The 20669-nt window shown below is 62.1% G+C and overlaps 1 protein-coding gene across 1 annotated transcript in view; it reads right to left on the bottom strand.

Annotated features, from left to right (window-relative positions):
- Positions 1-317: 317 nt before the first annotated feature.
- The window catches only part of PKP1 (plakophilin 1), a 39196-nt gene continuing 18844 nt past the window's right edge, over positions 318-20669 (bottom strand). Inside the window, exons 3-14 of the mRNA XM_060088691.1 lie at positions 14128-14522; positions 11414-11558; positions 10218-10425; positions 9316-9493; positions 8119-8233; positions 6921-7076; positions 6035-6208; positions 5475-5628; positions 5009-5195; positions 4421-4505; positions 1673-1779; positions 318-470 (exon numbers count right to left, since the gene is read on the bottom strand). Of these exons, the coding sequence (XP_059944674.1) occupies positions 1705-1779; positions 4421-4505; positions 5009-5195; positions 5475-5628; positions 6035-6208; positions 6921-7076; positions 8119-8233; positions 9316-9493; positions 10218-10425; positions 11414-11558; positions 14128-14522 (1872 nt within the window). The 3' untranslated portion in view covers positions 318-470; positions 1673-1704. The remainder of the gene's footprint in view (positions 471-1672; positions 1780-4420; positions 4506-5008; positions 5196-5474; positions 5629-6034; positions 6209-6920; positions 7077-8118; positions 8234-9315; positions 9494-10217; positions 10426-11413; positions 11559-14127; positions 14523-20669) is intronic.

Below are 20669 nucleotides of genomic sequence, written 5' to 3'. Positions count from 1 at the left end.
GCCCCTGCCCTGGCACACACAGCTCAGGACGACGGGGAAGCTAAACCCAAAGCACACATCGTCCGCGCCCGTGAGGGCGACTCCCTCCACCACCGCGAGCTGCAGGCCAGCAGCTCACACAGCTCAATGCAGTCTGAGGTCCTGCTTTCAGCACACGCACACGCACGTGTGCACGGCCACACACACACACACACACACACTATACACATGTATATGTACCGTTTCTCGGCAAAAGAAGTATTGACATCAGATGTAAGCTCCCTTAACTGAAGAAAGGCCCCCCAACCCTCCCCAACCCCCAATCCTGTCAGTTCCCCCAAGGAAAAAAAAAAAAGAATTTAAAAGTATTTTTGTCATCCACAGCGTCCCGGTTTGCTCTCAGCTGTGGTTAAACATTTCCCAATACTGTGCAGCTGGACAGAATACCCCTCCAGCAAGGCCCGAGTCTTCTCAGCTGGATCGTATCACGTCTGGAAAAGGACAAGACCTCTAGTGAGTGCCCACAGGGGGACAGCCATACCACCGGTCTCGCCAGGGCTGTGTCCCCCTCTCACCACGTCCGCACAGACGTGCCCAGGCCCGAGCCTGGGGTCAGGGTCGCCCTCACACGTTCATGTTGCTCCTGTTGGGTCAGAGCTGACCCCGCCCCCACACCCACTGGGGGCCAGCGCAGCACCGAACGCCGTGACCGCGTGCATCAGGCATCTGCTGGTCTTGGTCTCCTCTCCTTTCCTGTCCTCATGTTGTTGGGGCCCCTTTGCCAGGAGCGGGTGTCTGAGGTCTAAGGGAACCTTCATCTGGACTGAAGTTATAGCCCCTACCCCAACCAGGACCCTCCCCGGGTGCTGGGATTGGGGTCCTGGCGATAGCTGGGGCACTAGGAAGTCCCCCTCAGCTCAGAAGACCCTGTTCTCATCCCTGGCTCTTTGCAGGTGGCTCCACCCCAGGGCTGCCTGCCTCTGTTGACCCTCAAGGGTTGACGAGGTCTGGTTTGAGCATCTAAGCGTGGTCCTGGGCTTACCTGCATCAGAATCACCTTGGATGCTTGTTTAACAATGTATTTTCCTGGACCCCGCTCCGGAGCCACTGAATCAGAACTGCTGGGGCTGAGACCAGGGGTGCGCAGTTTAGCAAGCATCCCAGGTGAGTCTAATGAAGGCTAAGGCTTATTTATGAGCCTTTGTCACAGATATCGGATCTGAGGTTTTGGTCCCTAGAATCATCAGCTGCAAACAAGCTTGTCCACAGAAGGCATGTTGCAGAGACTGGAAGGTGGATTATAAAAAGGAGAAGGTGATGAGCTGTAGAAGCCCAAACCCAAAATGACACATGGTGTCACTGCAGGGGCGCCATTCACACTGCAGTCCACGTGAATGGTACCACCTGGGTCGTGCAGTGTGCAACGCACACGGCTGTACCCAGCGGTTCTGCCCAGACCTCTGGCCTGTCGATGCTACCAGGACATTGCACACCCCTAACATCCTGTGTGGGATGGTCACTGGCCAGGCAGTCTACACGGCTGTCCTCACAGACAGCCTCACCGTGTGTCAGCTGGACTGAAGGATGCTTCTGCATCCCTGGGGAGCACCGCCTGGCTCCTTTCTCTGGGACTGGCTGAGGCGGCGGCAGGGGTCCTGGGGTCACCCCCTGCCCTGGATGGGCCGACTCTTACCTGCAAGCCGAACTTGCTTGGGCAGCCTCTTCTTAGAATCGGGAGGTGAAGTTCCTGAGGCTGTTGGCCCCAGCTAAGGTTCCCAGCATGTTCCTATCGAAACCTTGCTGTGGAGGAGAAACAACAGCTATATGAAACATCCCAGGACGGACCAGTGTGGGCGTCCACGCGGTCAAGAGGCTGCCCCCAAGCGTCCTCGAGCTTGCGCGAAGCTCTCCGGACACACTCTGCACGTGTGTCGGGGCTAAAGCTGGCCTGATTAAACGCGTGATGAGTGTGAGGTCACTGACACTCACGAGTTAGTGAGATGGGTCTGGCCTTCCGCACAATGGAACATCCTACTTGACATCACAGAAATCTGAATCAAGGCGTGAGGGTTTAGCTAGGGCTTGTCACTCTAGAAACAGAGCAGCCACCGAAATCAGATTAGAAAAATTGTTTGTCTCTTCCTCTGACTGGCCCCGCTTTTTAAAAAAATAAATCCCGACAAGAGCTCTTGGCAGGGAGGTCGTGCCCGGCGGGGCGGAAGGGTCATGGGCTCTGTCTACCTGTGTGTTCTGCCAACTCCAGCCTTACCAGCCCCAAGTGCATGCCAAGCAGAGACTGAATCTTACTCCTGTATGTCTCATAGCAGACAGCAGGTGCTCAATAAATGCTCTGGAGTGACTGAGGGCGGCCCTTGAGAAGGGGCGCCTGGCTCCAGCCCTGGCCTCTGAGAGCCTCGTCAGTGCTCACTGACCGGTGGGGACACAGGGGTCCAAGGCAGGCGGTTCAAAGCCCTGGTCCCACCTGGTCTGGGCACGGGTCACGTGATCATCCCCCCCCACCCCCCCGTCCCCTGCAGGTTTGCAGGCTCTCTCCTGCCAAGCTTGGCGGGATGTGGTGGAGGTCCCAGGAGAGGCGAGTCCTGGGTCCCAGCCCCTCTGTCCTCCAACTGGCCGGGTCACGGCCAACTCCGGGGCCCCGTCTCCCTGGTCTGCAGGAGGGACCAAGCCCATGGCGGCCTCACTGGGGATGCAACAGCCCCGTGAAGGTGGATGAGCACCAAAGCACCCGCCCAGTCCCTTTGCGGCTGTGGTCAAAGCTGGCTCCAACTGCGTGGCCCAGGAGAGCCTAACGAGGGGACTCTCTGTGTGTCCCGGGCGGGTGCCGCCTCCGTACCTGGGTGAGCCCAACCCTCGGGCCACCTTGGAGCAGCTGGAAGAAGTGCTCCCTGGTCCTCTCACCCGCCTCCCCTCCACTAGGCCTTCCTGGCAGCTGTCACGTGGCCAAGCCCACCTGCCCAAAAGAGCAGGACAAGGGCCACCACCAGCAGTGGCTTCACACGGCCCCGGCCACCTTTGACCATGGTGGCTCCACGGCCCCGTCCGTCTCCCCACTGCGCTGGAGGAAGAGCCGTCCTCCTCCTGCCCAGGGGACTGTCCTCCCACCCCCTCCCCCGCCTGGTCAGTCAGTTCCTGACCCTCCAAGACCCTGTCCCCACCCCCTGCCCCCGGCCTCCCTCCTCCTCCTTCACTTTCCCTGCAGAAATGTCATTAAACAGGCGGCTTTTTACCCATTCTTTTGTCTCCCTGCCCTCTGGCCAAACTGAGGTGATCAGGTCCCCTCCCAGCCCCCCCGCCCTCCCCCTGCGTGGGCCCCATGGGGTTCCCCTTCCCCCCTTTGACAGCTGTGCCCTAGAGTCACCAGAGACTTCTGGATCCCCAGATCCAGGCCCTTCCTCTTCCCGTCTCCTTGTGCATCAGGAGCCCCGGGAACCGCGGCCTGCCCCCCGCCAGCGATTCCTCCTCCCTCCCTGCCCCCTCTCCCCTCGGCCCCCAGGGAGGGTCTTCTCCCTGCTTCCGCCTTTGTCCCCCAGGACTCTTCTGCAGATGTGCTGCTCGTGCCCGTGGCTTCTCCCACGTGGACACGCAGCCGTCTGCACACAGCCCGGCCTCTCTCCCCAGGCCCCGCACGCGGACCCCAGACTCCGCCTCTCCATCAGGGCTCCCCTCCCGCGTCCCTCAAGAGCCCCTGAGCCTCCCCACTTCCCTGGCGGAGCCGTTTCTAGACGTCACCGCAGGGTCTCCAGCCGCAAGCCCGACCCGCCTGCTTCTTCCGCCCCTGCCTTCACGTCCACCCTCACCGCTGTTGACACCTCGGTCTACAGAGCGGCTGCCCCCGAGACGGGACAGGAGGTCGGTCAGCATGAAGGGCTCCTCCAGACCTGGACCCGACCGCGCGGCTGGGGAGGGGGGAGGTGTTGGGGCCAGAGGGGCAAGGTTGCCACCGGACAAATCCAGCAGCCTGGTCTCGTGTCCACTCCGCCCTGCAGTGCACGGAGGGAGCCTTCCTAGGGCTGGTTTCAGCATGTAACCCTCTCCTCCAAACCCTCAAGGGCTCCCCAGCGCCAAAAGCAAACCTTTCGTCTAAACTTGATGGGGTCTCGCCAGGCAGCCCAAACCCGCCTTCCCAGCCGGAGCGCACACGTGCCCCCAGGTGCGTGATGGGCCTTTGGTCCGCCTGCTTTCCAGGTCGTTCCCAGAAGACCCCCCACCCCCACGCCTCTGCGGCACTTCCTGGATCTCCTGTCCTCCACCCCCTCAGTGCCTCCGCAGGCCCTGGGCTGAGATGTGTCAGCGCCTGGATCCCAGTCACCGAGGGGCCGGCCTCCCCCATCCTGAGCCGCGCGGACCCAAGTCAGTGCCGGGAAGGAGCAGGAAAGCCTCGCCGGCAGGGGTGGCAGGGGTGGCAGGGGTGGGCCCTTACCTGTCTGAGGACCCCCTGCAGTTCCCTGATGGACCACATGTCGGCCAGGAGGAGTCGGGCGGCCTCTGCAGCCTTGGGGGAGGCACTGCACGGGGGGAAGTTCATCAGGGGTGAGACTCCAGCAACTTGAGGATGAACGAACACCCCCTTCCGTCCCCCCCTCACCTCCTCGTGGGGCGGCCCTTGGGTGCCCGAGAGCGCAGCCCCACGGGGGGTCACTCTATACAGCGGGCACAACCCCGGGCCCCTGCCCACCTAGAGGTACCCGGGACTCTCTTTGGGGCCCCAGTCCCACCCCCTGGCCTTGTCCTCAGAGGAGAGGGGCCCGTGGAGCAGACGCAGTTCCCGAACGGCTGGGTCTGCCGCTCGGTGCCTCCCGCTGGCCCACGAGGACACAGTGTCCCTCGGCCCCCTGGCCGGGAAGTGTGCTGCCCGAGGCCTGGACGCTGGAGCTCAGCTTCTGGACTGCCCTCCTGGTCAGCCTCCCCGCACCGCATGGCCCCCCGGCACCACTCGGCCTGCTCAGGCTGCAGCACTGCTACCCGGCGGGGCCGGGGAGGGCACGGAGGGGGCCCCCACCCTGCCCACCTGCTGCGACACAGGTTGATGACGTTGCTGATCATGCTCCTGGAGAAGTGCTGCTTGGCCATCCCCGGCAGCGACGTCATCAGGTTCCTCACGGTGTAGCAGGTCGAGGACAGGATGTCCTCTGAGTTGCTGGTGTGGCCGGTGTGGCTGGTGAGGAGTCTGGTCACCTCTGGGAACACTTGGTTCCCTGGGAGAGAAAGGAGGGGAGGGCGCGGGGCCAGGTGACCGAGGGCTCCCGTGGGGCCCCAGGCCTGGCGGCTCCGACTCGGGGCTTGGGACCGTATGGGGCCTCGCACACCTGCGCCCCATCCTCAGGTGACCTGCCCCGTCCCATGCCCGAGCCTCTCTTGGGCCAGCTCCGCCCCCCACCCCAGGGAGCGGTCAGAGGGTAACCTATCGGTGGGCTCTGGAAAGCGGGGGTCCCTCTCGAGGGGGTGGGGGCTGGCCTGAGCCACGCGGCGCTCACCCATCACCCGGTGCAGCGCGGGGTGGCGGGACATGTTGCTCAGGAGGGAAGCTCCGGACCGCACCACGTCTGAGTTGCCCGACTGCAGGAGGTTGGCGATGTGAGGCAGACCCTTCTCCTTCAGCCCGATCAGCTGGCTCGTGCCACTGGACATCTGAGAGAAGGCACGGACGACTGAGGCCTCGGCTGGGCTCCCCAGGCCGCCCGGCAGGCCGGAGAGGGCCAGTTACCCCAAACCGAGAGACCCCAGAACTTTCTCTCTTCCGTGTTGGAAGCAGAGACAGACACACGTTTGCTCCCAGCTGGGTGACTGCAAGAACAAAGCCCCGGGCAGACATGCACCTGCACCTTACCCGGGGCAGCCTGGAGCCCAGGGAAGGAGGGAAGTCTCCGGCCCGCCTCGTTCACGGTGGGAGGGGCCCCAGAATCGACTTCCCCAGTGCCTGGCCCAGAGCCTACGCATGCCAGACCCTTGACTCAGGCAGGCCCCGGTGCATGGGGACGCGGGGAGCCGAGCCCGGACTGCGGGTGGAGGGACAGGTGCGGGCGGGGGCGCTCACCAGCCCCTTGCTGGCGGTCAGGTTCTGCAGGGCGCCGGCGCAGGCCTCCAGGGTGGCGTCCTTCTTGCTTTTGCCCATGAGGCTCAGGTAGGTGCGGATGGCGTTCGAGTGGTACAGCCAGCTGCTGCCCTTGGGGGTGGGCTCTTCCTCAGGAAGGGGGCAGTCGTAGTTGTTCTGGGGACAAGAAGCAAGTCGAGAGGGGCCGAACCCACGCATTCTGCTCCCCCAGCCTCAGGGTCATGGTTCCCAGATGAGGAAGCGCCCACTGCCCCCTCCTCTGTGCACTGCAGCTGCTCCCCGGTGGGTGAGGGGCAACTGTGCCCTCTGCCGTCTCCACGGGGCACAGAGCATCCTCGGTGCCCCAGGCCAGCTCTGCCCCCACCCAGCTATGAGGCTGCTGTGGGTCTCACACCCTGACGCCTCCACCCCTCCCAGAGTCACAGCCTGAACTTGACCCTCCCTGGGCCAACAACGGTGGTCCAGGGCCTGGCTTCCACCGCCGGCACAGTGATGGCAGCCACCCTCCCTCCGCAGCATCCCTCTGCTTCTGGGTAGACCTGGGGGGCTCAGGAGGCGGTGGGAACCAGGCTGCCCCCCAATCTTCAGGGGTGAGATGAAGAGGGGGAGACTTTACTAGCCACACAGCAAGAGGGACGAGGCCTGCAAACGGGGCTGGAGCTTTTGGCCTCTGGGGGTCTGAGCAGCTCCTACATCCAGAGCACACACACCCCCAGTGTCGTAAGATGCCAAGGTCGGGCAGGGGTCTATCCCCGGGGACTGGTTTCAGGCTCCAGCAGGGCAGAGAGGTGGGGTACACGAGGCAGTGGGATCCGGGGGACGCAGCGGGAGCGGACAGACAGACGCACGGACAGACACACACGCTCACCATCATCCTGTTGCTCCTGTTGCTGAAGCAGCCGGTGGAGGCCTTCTCGGTGTAGGCATTGCGGGTGTTGTGCTCCAGCTGGCGGTAGCGGGTGGGCACCTCGGTGTCCAGGCGGTAGCAGAGGTTGTGCAGGGTGCACATGCAGTTCTCCACAGACTGGAGGCCAAGCAGAGACGGCGCTGAGCCTCTGCTCAGCCCCCGAACGCCTGGCTCAGTCCCTGCTGCTACAATCCCTCCAACGAGAGGGCGGGCCCCTCGGGCTGCCCTGGGCCAGCACAGACCCCGCCACGGTCCAAGAAGTTCCCAGTGGCAGCTGCTCCCAGATCTTTGCCGCTTTCCTTCCGTTAACCCTCCCGGCTCGGGGGTGCGGCAGCAGATCTGCCCTCTTAATGTTCGGCCCTGCTAAGGTTTGGGAGCCCCTGACTTCCAGGGCCCGGGGTCACCCAGGTGGAGGGGGTGTCCCATCCAGAGCAGAGCACGGTGCTGCTGGGGTCACCTGAGCAGTCAAGTGACAGGCTGTCTCCTGAAGCCGCTGTCACTTCCAGGGGAGGTAGTAGGAGACAAAATCCCTCCCCAGAGAAACCGCATGCAGGACCCCGGGGCCGTGACGCCCGGCCAGCCCCCTGGGGACTGCTCGCCAGTCTCCGTCCTGCTGTGCGGAAGGACCTCAGCCTCCAGTTTACCTTCCTGCCCTGATTTCCCCTTTCTGTCTGTCTGGGCAGGTGTCCAGAGTCCTGGGGGGTGGGAGGGTGGCTCTACCAGGGCCTTTGGGGGCGGCAGCGGATGCTCACAGAGAGCTTGCCTTGAGCCAGGAACTCTCTTCATGTTTTGCTTATTAACTGGGTCTCTAAAACAACCCCCAAGGTAGATACGATGTGAATTGAGGAACAGAGAGATGAGGGAAGTGTCAGTCACAAGGCCTCTAAGTGCGGGAGAGGACCTGCCCCTGTAACCACTGCTCGGGCGCCACCCGCCAAGGAAGGGTCAGGGTGCTCAGCATCCAGACGTCCCCTCTGCTGGCCAGGCTCTCGGTCCCTTCCGGCCACCAGGCCACGCCTTAAAGGCTCCCAGGAGTGCAGACCTGCCCTGTGGAATCTGGGAGAGAAAAGTACCAGGACCTGGAGTCCCAGGCCGCCCTCACTGATTGGAGACAGAGAGGAGTCTAGGTTCAGGGGTGCCACCTGGGGGCGGCGCTCACCTTGTCGTCATAGCAGCCGGCCGCCACGCATTTCTGGATATAGGCCATGAGGGAGTCAATGAGACCCGTGTAGTTGCGCATGGCCTGGCGCCCCGAGTCCGCGGAGCTCAGGTTCCTGTGGAGGACATGGGGCGGGTGGAGAGGGGTGGGGGGGGGCCGGTGGGAGAGGAGGAGATGCAGAGGGGAGGGGAGGGGGGGAGAAGAGGGAAGGAACAGGCGGGAAACAGAAATGAGGACCAAGGAAGGAAAGAGAAGTCGCTCAGCCAATCCTGCTCAGTCCTGGCTGAGGCTGGGAAGGGGTCTCACTGGAGCTCGGCTCTTTCCACCCTTCTTGCCCACCTGGTCCCCAGGCCCGTAACTTTTCTGTGTCCAGGGCTCCGGTGCCGCTGGCCGCCCAGGCACACACCCTGCCTCGTGGCACTCGTTGGGCAAGGGACTGGGCGTCCCTCCCCGTGGAAGCCGTGCTCCGCCCCCGCCGTGGGCTCTCTCCGACCCGGGCAGTCTGGGCCCCTCTGCCTGGTGCAGGTGGGGTGTGACCGCTGCCACCCCACAAGGTCCTCGAGCACCCCGGCTCTGCCTCTGCCTAGCCTCTCTGCTCCCCAGAGGCTGCCGCCAGAGGCGGGGAGGGAGGAGCCCAAGCCAAGTGTACCCCTGTTCTGGGGCTCCCAGGAGCTGGGGAAGACGAACCCCGGCAGAGTGAGGTGTGACCCTTCGGGGGGTCTGCTCCACAGTTCCACCTCCATACTGCCCACCCCCCTGGAAGCAGCACGCCTAGGTCCCTCCGCCAACAGCCTCCAGGGCCTTTGCCACACCCTGGGGCAGAACTCAGGGAACTCTGGGCAGAGCAGTGCCACCTTCACGCCGAGGAATACGGCAGATGCTGTTCGCACCCCGGCCGGGAGCCCATCAGCAGACCTGTGTCTAAAAATGCTCTTCAAGACAGCACAAGAAAGGCACATTTTGTGGGGTGGGAGAAGGGGAAACAGCTGAGCCAGTTCAGCTCTTCAGATCCAAGCATTTCCACTCAGATTCCTAAGGAAGACCCCCTCAGCAGAGGTGCTGGGGTCCTGAGCCTCCACCAGGCCCAGGGAAGCTGGGACGCAGCCACGTCTGGGAGTTGGCCCAGGAGGCCAGGCTAGTGTCGGCCCCCTGCCCCGCTGAGCCTGGGCTGAGCCGGGCTGCGCTCCCCGCCCTCACCTCAGGCAGCCGGTGGCGTTGAAGAAGACCTCAGCGTCCACGGCTTCCCGGGGCACGTTGCTGTTGCCGTCGCACCAGCCGGAGAACGGGATGATGACCCGGTCAGCCAGGACGGGCAGGGCCTCCGAGACCAGCTCCTCCTTTAGCTCGTCGGTGGAGGACAGGTTCCAGAGCAGCCCTGGGGGTGGGGACCGCCAGGGTCAGGAAGACCAGGGACCCAGTGCCACCCCCGGCTGGACACCACCTCCCGGACGGGCCTCTGTCATCTGAGCATCCCATGAGCCCACCTGCCCACGTCTCAACTAGACGGCAGGCTCTTGAGGGCAGAGCGTCTAGAATTCTCTGTTCAGGTCAAAGTTACACGTAGGGAAGCTGATCAAAACACGTCTGACTCATCAGTGTTTTCTGATACAAATGCTAGACCTCAGAATCTTCTCACCGTCTCTGTTTTCCACCCAAAAGTCAGCCCAGAGACTCTTACTGTTGCTCTGTATGTGGTCCCATCTTCCCCGTCCCACTCAAGGTCTCCTCGGTGACTTCCGTGCCCTGTGTCCCCACCCTGAGCGCTTGCTGGCACAAGCCTTGGATACAGGCGCTGAAGACCTGTTGCCCTGCTCTCTCCCCTTCACCTGCAAATCCCAGGGTCTGCTGAGTACGGGTCCTGCCTGGACACCAACGCTCCACCCCCGCCCTCTATCCCTCACACATAGATGGTGGATGGATGGATGGATGGAGGGACACAATACCCAGGGTCACCAGCTGGACACGACCCACCTGGCCAGCACTGGTCCCATGGGACTCCTGGGGTGTCAGCCTGAGGCCGCCCACGCCCCACCCTGTCCTGGGCTGTGGCCGCCCCAGCGCCTCCCAGCCGCCCCACTCTCTGTGGCCGGGCTCCCCACCAGTCAGCTGCTTCTGGATCTCCGTGCAGCTGGTCTTCCTCAGGAGGCTGACGGCCTCGCGGATGCCGCCCTGCCTCTGAGTCTCCAGCTTGTTCGTGGTGTTACGGAACACCAGGTTGCGCAGGGCCCCGGCCGCGGCCTGCTGCACGTTCTGGTTGGGGCTGCGGAGAAGGTCCACCAGCTTGCAGATGCCGCCCAGCTGGTACACCTGCGGGACAGGGCGCCCAGCGCCGGGCAGGACGGTGAGGCCGGGCTGACGACCCTCCACTTGGAGCAGCTTCACCCCGGCCGAAACACCCAGGGCGGCCGAAATAAACACACAGCGCAGAGGGAGGGTGACCGGCCAGACGCGGAGCAAAGGCAGGACTTAGCCACCAGCTCTCTCGCACCCTAGCTGGGACTCCCTGAGGCCCTCCTCCCCAGCCCTGCTCTCCACCTCGGGAGCCTGGTGTGAGGACCAGACGGGAACACGCATGGAAACACACTTCAGAGCCCTAAGGCGGGGAGACCCCCGTGGAAATGCCTCCTCATACAGCAGGAACTGGATGCAGACGGACCCTGCCCACTCTAGGAAATGCATTCACGGGACTGCACCCTTGGGCTGACAGCGGAGGACTTGATGAGTCCTTCCTGCCAGCCACACTTAGAGGCACAGACAGCCCTGTTCTCCACCACAGAAGCCTGGTGAGAGAGGATGGCACCACGGAGGGACAGAGACAGAGACAGAAACCGAGAAAGAGAGAGAGAAACAGAGAGAGACAAACAGAGACAGAGAGAAAGACAAAGAGACAGAAACAAAGACATAGAGAGACACAGGCAGAGAGAGACATAGAGACAGAGACAGACGAGAGACCGAAACAGAGAGAGGGGTAGGGGGAGGAAGCTGAAGTGGAGGAAGACGTCCCTCCTTGGTGGAATCTGAGCAGGGGTCTCTTTGGAACCCGTGGCCGTCACCAAGTGTCTCTTCCACGACCAACAGAGGAAACATGGCCGAGTGGCGTCCCCTCCACCAGGGGCTGTGCTCCCACAGAGGGTTAAGATGCCCGTTCTGATCTCGGGCAGTGCCAGGCCCACTCCTGGCCGCAGGCAGCTGGGCTGTGGGGAGAAGGAGCCAACGGCAAATGCCGCCACCAGCTCAAGTGCAGGGTCAGGCTGCCCCGCCCAGGCCCTGCCCAGGCCCTGCCCAGGCCACTTACCTGCTGCTTGGCAGACTCATTCTGGAAGCAGGTGTGCTGGATGTAATAGGCCCCGATGGCCTGGCACTTCTTGTCCTGGGAGCTCAGGTACTGCACGGCCTTGGGGATGGTCAGCCCGACGCACTCAATGTCCTCGCTGCAGATCCTGTGGGGACGGGCGGTGTGGGGTGTGGGAGGGTTACGGGGGCTTGGAATCCCCCTTGCATGCCCGAGAGCCAGAATGAGGCAGCCCCAGGCCCCGCTGTGGACAGCTCCTCCAGAGGAGGGGGAAGGCTCACCCCACCGTGAACACTTGCTGGGACGAGGCCCTGTCATGGGTTCATGTCCAAGCAGCAAGTTACCTCTGCCCTGAGAAAAAGCTCCGCTCTATTCCTGAGGGGGAGCTCTCCACCCACTCTGCCATCTCTCATGTCTGTGCCTGGTACTGGGAACATGGAAGAGAATGGCTGGGGGCCTGTCCATTTATCCATGCCCTGCCATCTTCCTTCCCTCCCTCCATCATCCATCCATCTTCCCTCCATCCACATATCCATTTATCCATCCATCTATCCATTTATCCATCTTCTCTCCATCCATCCATTACCCATTTATCTAGGCATCTACCCATCCCTCCCTCCATCCATCCATCTTCCTTCCCTCCTTCCCTCCATCCCTCCATCACCCATCCATCCATCCATCCATCCATCATCCACCCATCTTCTCTCCATTCATCCATCCGTCCATCCACCCACCCACCCACTCATCCACGCATCCATCTCTCTCTCCTCCCTTCATTTCTAAGTCTAGCTAATTCTTCTAACACAACAATTCTCACACCTACTCCTTCTTCCATCCTCATGGCCACTGCCTTCCTTTTGACCACAGTCACTCTCACTGGGACTGCAGTGAGACCCCCGCAGCTGGTGTCTTCTCCGAGCACTCCCACCCAAAATGTTACACCCCTTTCCCAGATGAGCAGTCTTAACGCTCTGTTCACTGTGTTGTCCCCATCAGCAGCTTCTCATACCGCAAGTTCAAGTTCAAACTGCTTAAACGGATATCCAAGGGCACGTGTCAGGTCGAACCACACTAAATGGCCGATAATCAGCTTTTCTGAGCCACAAAACTAGAACAATCATGTTCTAGCCCAATAGTCTGGCTCTGCTGTGTCCTGCACACTCTCTAGCCCTAACGTGGGTCTTCTCCAGCAAGACTGCTCTCTGCACTGTGCCCTGATCAGGGCTCAGGGGCATCTCTATCCCTTCCCCTCACCACCCCCGTGACCCACTGAAGACCCACTGTCTTCCCAGGGAAAGGAAACCTCTCTTCCAGGACCCACACCAGCTCCCAGGGTGCTGACTACAGGCTGCCTCCCCAGCTGCTCGTGTCCTGGGTCCCACAAGACAGCGGGGACAGCTCCTTCCTGGCACCCAGCCCTCCCCGCCTAGAAATCTTCCCAGCATTTCTAGAGGGAGAAACACTCCTCATGGGTACCAGCCTCATGCCTTTCCATAGCGGGTGCCCGACTCCGTTTCTGGAAGGATCACCCATGGGGCAGAGCTCCCCAGTCTCCCCCGTCCTCACTGAGAGATTGTCGCCCAGAATCTGCCAGTCGAACGTCACCTCCAAACGGCCTGTCACTCACGCCCTCCATGGCTCACCTGACCCTGTCCTCTTGGGGCCTCCAGTCTGGGGCAATGAGCCAGGGCCAGGCGCTGCCCTGTCCATGGAGAGAGGCTTCTTAGTTCTCTGGAGCATCCTAAATACCCCTGACGGCCTTTGAGTAGCCAGGAGAGGGCCGGCTTTATAACGGTTCTGCTTATGATCGGGACAGCGTGGCGAGTAGGGGAGGGCACAGGGTGTGGCCTCGGCTGTGTGGTCTTGGGCGAGCTACCTAATGTCTCTGTGCCTGTTTCTCCTCAGGTTCTAGCCTGGAAGGGCTCTGAGGGTGAGAGATGAAGACTGCAAGGCTCGTGGGCTCCATGGCAGGGGGTTAATCCTGCAGCTGCAGGATAGCCCTGGGCTGGCGGTCTCTTCGTGGCTGTCTCCCCGCTCTGACCACAGACCACACACGCTCAGTGAATGTCAAATACATGAATAAAGGACCACTCAGTGGTGACAGAGGACAGCTCCGAGGTCCATGGGGCTCTGAGCCCTGGAGGGCAGGGGCCTCAAGACCCTCGAGACACCGCGGCCATCCCCAAGCCACCCTGTGCCCAGGGCTCTCTATAGGACTCCCACTCCATCTCCTGCATTCCCACCCCTGGCACTAGATCCTACCAGTTTTATGTCTTTTGCCCTGTAAGATGGACCCGGCTCCTTCCCATTGCTGACCCCAGGGCACATGCCTTTGCTATTTCACAACGTGGGGAGAGGTTTACACACCCAAGCCCAGGGATTCTCAAACCCTGGCAGGGTCTCCGTCTCCTGCAGGCTGGTAACGCACACACCGCGGGCCCTTCCCAGGGTTTCTGAGCTGGAGGTCTGGGAGGGCCTGACAGGAGTGTTTCTCACAAGTTCCCCAGTGATGCTGAGGCTACTGGCCAGAGGAGCACACTTTGAGAACTGCTGGCCCAGCTAGCTTCTGATTCTCCTCTGCTTGTTCATTACCTGTGACCCTTGAAAACTCACACACTCGACAGGTTTGTTCAGTGTCTCCAGGCTGAGAACTTCCCGGGCTAACGGTCTGTCTCCCATGCCCCACACGCGCCCCCGCCCCGCCGAGTGACACTCACTTGGAGCTGGCCCTTGAGTGGCTGAAGGACTGGTCCTTGGTGCAGCAGATGGGGTGGACGCACACGGGGTCCTGCTTGGAGCTACAGGAGGGCGGGTATACCGGGTACTTCTTGACCCCCTTCTGGCCGCTGCAGGTGCTGTAGATGTTGTAGCGGTTCTGGGCGGTCTTGCAGCCCTTGCCGCCCAGCGTGCCCTTGCGCAGGGTGCCGCGGGGGTCGCAGTAGAGGTCGGGCTCGCTGCGGCTGGCCTTGATCTTCTGCATGAAGCAGATGTCGCTGCCGGCGCCAGGGGGATTGCAGCTGCTGCGGGGGTACTGCCGGCCCCAGCTCCCCATCTGGCTGTAGGAGCTGAAGCGCTTGTTGCCTGCCTCCCTCTTAAGGGTCCCATTGTAGATCTGGCCAGAGAAGGGGAGAGAGGCTCAGCCGAGGGTCCCAACCCGGGATCCTGGGTCCAGCCGGCCTCGGGATTCAGCCCCCGGCTGCCCCCGTGATGATGCTCAGAGAATCCCGGGACGTCTGGTGTGGAGGGAACCTTGGCCAGCATCTCAGACTACTTTTCAAACTGCAGGCTGTGACCCATTATGGATTATGAAATCAATTTAGCAGACTGTGACCATCTTTTTTTAAAAAATGGGATTGAATAATATATACTGGAATAAAAAATATCAGAGTGCAGTGCAGGTAGAAAGGACTGGGCTATCATGTAAAATGTACTTCATACTGTGCATTGTAGCCAAAAAAGTTTGACAGCCACTGATCCGGTCCCAGTGGGCCCGGTCCAGGAAGGCAGTCAGAGGTCCAGGGAGGAGAGGGGGCCTTCCTACAGAGGGCAGGGCAACAGTGGGACTTGAACGCAAGCCCCCAGGCCCTCGCCCTGCCGCCCCGTGCACTTCCCAGACACCAGCAGCTCCTGATCGCCTTGGCCGCCTGTACTCCGCACAGGGAAATTTCTCCTACTCTGGCCAGAACTTCTTTCCACTGTTATTTCTCCGCCAAACTCCCCATCTTTGCCTCCTGTCTGCCAAGCCAAGAAGCAAATGGCAAGAGGCATTCTAGGGGGACCCCTCGAAGGCCAGAGGGGGAAAATATACTGCTCCCTGGGCCTCCTGCACCCATGGAGGCCAGCCCGGGGCTGCAGCAGGGGTGCAGGGCGGCCTCCTAGGCTGTGCCATCAGGCTGGCAGCAGGGGAGAGGTGGACAAGGCTCAATCCAGCAGGAAACTTATAATAATGAGGCACCCCCAGGGCTCTGTGTGAGCCCAGCTGGGGAGTCAGGTGCCCTGGGAAGAGCCTGCAAAGCCGGAGACTTGGTGGGGGCGAAGCCCTCACAGGGCCGTCCAAGGAGCTTTCCCAGGAGCTTGCGGGCGGTGGGTCTGCCTGCTCTGACTTGTCCCGAGACTAGAGGATCAACATGCAGCCTGAGAAAATGTCTCCGCACAGGGGCTGACCTGGGACTCAGCTTTGCCAGGATGAGCTGGGGCCAGTCCAGCAGCCCAGAGCCTGCCCGCCCCACCCCGTGAGTGAGCGTGTGTGTGTGCGTGTGCATGTATGTGCGTGTGTGCGCGCGTGTGCATGTGTGTGTGCGCGCGCGCGCGTGCATGCGCGCGTGTGTGTAAGTGCCCACACACAGGGGAGTCGCCGGGCGGCTGGGAACTCCCCTCCACTCCAGATCTAGCCACTGGCCCTTGGCCGGGCCCCGTCCCTCTCTGCAGGGAAAGCCTTTGGAGCAGGAGACCGCCTGTGGGTCACCTTCCATCAGCAGTGACACCCAGCGCTCAGAAGCCACCCACTGTCAACCTTGGCCAAGGTGCTCTGGTCAGCTCCACCCACGCGGGCAGCTATGCACTCAGGCGGGCAAGGCATTCACCCCCAAACTGGGTCAAGCCAGCCAACTCCAAAGGGAACTGGTGTGTGGGGCAGGGTGGGCACAAAGGGACAAGAAGAGGTAGAGAGCAGCGGGGTGGCCGCCGTCTGGCCATCCTCGGTGGGCAGCCTGCACGGCACACGAGAAACACGAGAAACACGCAACTAGGCCTCCAGGCCTCAGGCTGGCGGCCACACCCCACCCTCCTCTGGGGGAGGAAGATGACACGGCGCCGTGGAGGGAAGGCTGGGCCCCCCTGGGCCTCAGTGATGACACTCCTGGTCGTCACCCCAGACTGTGACGCCGGAGAGGCCACACGCTTCCCTGGCCCAAACCCAGCGCACATGCCGCCCTGCTGACGAAGCTCAGGGCTTGCTCTCCTGCCCCGGCCAGGGGTCGGGGGCCGCTGCCCACAGGGGCCGGGGTGCCGGCTGTGCTGCGGGAGGGCAGGTATGGGGGGAGGCAGCGGCCCCGCGGGGCAGCATTTCTCAGCCAGAGCCGCATCGTGCACCCCACCTGGTTCCTGTGGCACGGCCTGCTGGCGGGCTGGCGGTGGCCAAGCCAGCTGTGGACAACTCTCCCGCCCTCAGGACCTTTGCTGTCACTTTGACAAGCGTGAGCAAGGGCTCCTCTCGGCCGGGCACCAGCCCCTCCTAGCGCACGGGGGGCCTGGGCTCCCCTCCAAGGCGCAGACAAGCCCTCCCAGAGCAGGCAGCCCGTGGCCTAGCTGACGCCTGTGCCCTTTGCCCCTTTTCTTCTATCCGCCTGAAATGACAGGGGTATTGTGGGCTCGGTGGGCTGAGACTTCGGCAGCAGAGGGAGTCTCGGGGGCCAAGAACACAGACTCAGGAGCCAGATGGCCTGGGCTGAGCTCCGCCCATGTCAACTGCCCGATGAGTGGCCCTGGGCTTGTGCGTCTTGGTTTCTTCATTGGTAAAGTGGCATCATTGTGCCCGGTGTGCAGGGCCGTTGGGAGAATTCGGTGCACGGATGTTTGAGAGGCGCTTAGCACAGAGCATGATGTAAGTGTCCCTCTGACGCTCAGACTGGGGACAGGGTGGCCGCCTCTGGGTCTTGCCGAAGGAGCTGCCGGGTGGGCACAGGAAGGGGGAGGAATCCAGGCAGCCAGGACGGCCTGGGAAAGGGGTGCATGCTGGCTTCCTGGGCCCAGGCTGCTCTCACCCCACAGCCACAGAACAGCCTCCATGGGTTTCAGAAAAACAGAGGAGACTGGTCCACCCAGATGGGTGGCTTTATGAAGAAACGGCCTGGTGTTTCTTCACATGGGCGATGTCGGCCTTCAGGCCAGACAATTCTTCACTGTATAGGATGCCCCAAGCAATGTGGGAGGTCTGGTGCCCTGGCCCCCAGGCCCTAAATGCCAGTAACACCTCACAGCCACTCTGACCAGAGAGAACACCCCACACGCTTCCAAACGCTGCCTAGTGGATCCCGAGCAGCCGCCGGACTAGACCAGGGAGAAAGGCAGCACGGGATGGTGCTGGCCAGGCCGGGACCCACTCCCACGCTCAGAGAGTCATCTGCTGGCAGTATCCTCTGCTGTGGCAACAAAGGACAGTCTCACACACACACACACACACACACACACACACACACACACACACGCACCCTGTGGTCTGGTCATCTCATGCTTCCTTGGGAAACTCTGGCCTCGGGTGGGATGGCCCATGGATCAAAACATGCCAGAGGCTAGACACTTAATTTCCCGGGAGCACAGCTGACCCCTCAGCCAGAGAGCAGGCTGGGCCGGGCAGCCTCAGGGACGCCTGGGCAGTGTGTCCAGAGAGATACATTTCAGCACCTGGAACCATCCAGGGAGCCTCCCGGAGCCCCGCCCTGCTCTGCTAGTGACTTTGGTCTTATAACCCATTTTCTCTCCCTCTCCCCTTCCTTTGTGGAAAAGGGGGATTTTGCCGCCCACTGAGTGCCCTCACCCCGCCCTGGGCCCTCAATGTAATCTCTCTTTCTATCCCTCCCGAAGTCAGCAAGCTCGCAGAGGCCAACCCTCTCATTTGCAAGCAAGGAAGCCGGTCCTACAGGGCGACTGGGCCAAAGTAAAGCAACAGAAGCCCAGGACCCAGGGCCTCAAAGCACTGAGTGCGGGCGGCCCCCCACAAGCCCCACTCGGTCTGCAGCAGCCAGGGGCGCGCCAGGCGGGCCCGGATGAAAAGAGGGTCTGTGTCTGCTGATGAGCCCTTTCTGAAACCAAGCTTCACCAGGCAGGCAGGGCTGGACAAACCTGTTCTGGGCGGACACGCCCAGACCCTCCTGCCCAGGTGCGCTCAGAGTCACGTCCAATGCCCTCCCGTGAGAGCCAGCGCGTGGGCCACTTCACGGGGTCCTCACCCTCGTGGCCCAGGGAGGGGGCTCCTGAGAAAGGATCCGGATTACAGACGCCTCAGGGACAGACCCCATCGGCCATTTCCCTGCACCTGCCACCCCACTCAGCACCCAGCCGGGCCCCCGGCGCAGCAGGCAGACAGCAAGCCTCCCTCCCCCTGGGGGTGCGGTTGAGATGGTACCGCAGCAGGTGGTCTTCCCACGCTGCGTGGTGGCCCCGGGGGGTCTGGAGGGCACAGGTCCCCTCCCAGCAAGGGCTCCCGGGGGGGGGGGAAACTTAGGGCCCAGGGTGTGAGGGGCTCCCCCGGGCATGGGGCGGCTGCTTGCTTGGCAGTTTGCATCAGCGTGGTAACCACCGGCCTGAGTCACCAAAGGTGGGACCTTGGCCGGGGGGAGTGCCGGTCCTCGCATCCCCCCGGGCACCACTCCCTCTCTGGCTAGGAGCAGGGGTCCCGCCCTGGGCCGGCCCTCCCCTCCTCCCCTGGCACGCGGCTTCGTGCGGAGCGTGGAGGACAGACGGAGCAGCCCCTCGGCTCGGAGGCCCTGCCGTGTGGGCCCGGAGGAGGCTCTGTGGGCACCCCGGCCAGGCCGTCCCTCAGGGCGGGGGGAGCTGCCCCCGACAGTCCGTCACCCGCACCCAGTGACCAGCAGTGCCCACCCGGGGGGACCCCGGCTTGCGAACTGGACAACACTGATGGAGGCCCGGCTCCCAGGCTCAGGGGAGGCACCACAGAAATCTGAAACTGAAATTCAATGCCGGGGGCTGGGCATCTTTTATCACCTGAATGTTTTTAATATGAAAAAGAAGAAAGTTTTGACGTTCATTCTGAGAGTAGAGGTTTCACCAGGGAGCTGGTAAATAACGGCACATCCCTTATAACCTTGTAGGGTCAGGACTGAACTCCCAGCGACCAGGGCAGGAGTAAGAACTGTCGTGGGTAATTCAGAAAAGTTTTCTGAAGTATCTGGACCATGAAGCCCAAGTAGAAAAGCGCCTATGACGCTCCAGGCTGTAGCCTGTGGGTCTTTCACGGAGGTGCTGCTCTCTCTAGGGACAGAGGTCACAACTCTGGGGAAAGAAGTCACCTGACCTCCTGGGCTCCAGGCTCCAGGCTCCAAGTCTGCCTCTCAGGCCGGGGGCAAGGGTCAGGCCCACCGTGGCTCCTGCTGCTACTGGCGACGGGGCGGGAACGGGGGGCACAAAGTGTGTTTGTGTGCCCCAGCACCTTGCCGAGAGCTGGTCTCCGTGACGTGATGTCTGAAAAAACAACGGTGCCAGTTCCAGCACCCAGCTGCTCCAGCATCCAGCACCCACCTCCAGCACCAAGCACCCAGTTCCAGCATCCAGCACCCAGCTCCCAGCTCCAGCTCCAGCTCCCAGCTCTAGCACCCACCTCCAGGATCCCACTCCCAGCTCCAGCACCCAGCACAGCTCTAGCATCCAGCTCCCAGCTCCACACCCAGCTCCAGCATCCAGCTCTAGGACCCCACTTCCAGCTCAGCACCCAGCTCCAGCTCCAGCTCCAGCTCCCAGCTCTAGCACCCACCTCCAGGATCCCACTCCCAGCTCCAGCACCCAGCACAGCTCTAGCATCCAGCTCCCAGCTCCACACCCAGCTCCAGCATCCAGCTCTAGGACCTCACTTCCAGCTCAGCACCCAGCTCCAGCTCCAGCTCCAGCTCCCAGCTCTAGCACCCACCTCCAGGATCCCACTCCCAGCTCCAGCACCCAGCAAAGCTCTAGCATTCAGCTCCCAGCTCCACACCCAGCTCCAGCATCCAGCTCTAGGACCCCACTTCCAGCTCAGCACCCAGCTCCCAGCTCCAGCACCCAGCTCCCAGCTCCAGCACCCAGCTCCCAGCTCCAGCATCCAGCTCTGCCTTCACATCCTGCTCCCTGTTTCATCACTAAACTGTGGGAGAAACTATTTCCTGAAACTCTGTTCTTGGACCTCTCCCCCTGCACACCTGAGACGTGGGCTTTTCTCAGCTCCTGACCCGCCAGGATGGGTTTGTGCGACAAGGACCTCAGGTTTTCTTCGTGGAAACCTCAGGCTTCACTTTGGGAAGTACCCACCGGCAGGTGTCTGTCTTTCAGAGGCAGCTTTCAACAGTCCCAAGAGGCAAAGGATGCCTGCACCTCGGCCACCTCTCTCGGGCTCAGAAGTGTCCGAGGCCCGGTCCTCCTGCCCCCCAGGAGCCCTGTGTTCTGTGGTCCCTTGGGAACCCAGAGGCCGACCCCTTCTTCCCCGTGATGGTTCATCCTGGGGAGGTGAGGGCCCCTCCAAGGTTCCCATGTGAAAGAACTCCCGGAACCT

Source organism: Mesoplodon densirostris, chromosome 2 (assembly GCF_025265405.1).
Source record: "Mesoplodon densirostris isolate mMesDen1 chromosome 2, mMesDen1 primary haplotype, whole genome shotgun sequence".
In the NCBI taxonomy this organism is placed as follows: domain Eukaryota; kingdom Metazoa; phylum Chordata; class Mammalia; order Artiodactyla; family Ziphiidae; genus Mesoplodon; species Mesoplodon densirostris.
This window is presented reverse-complemented; position numbering and strand designations above follow the sequence as displayed.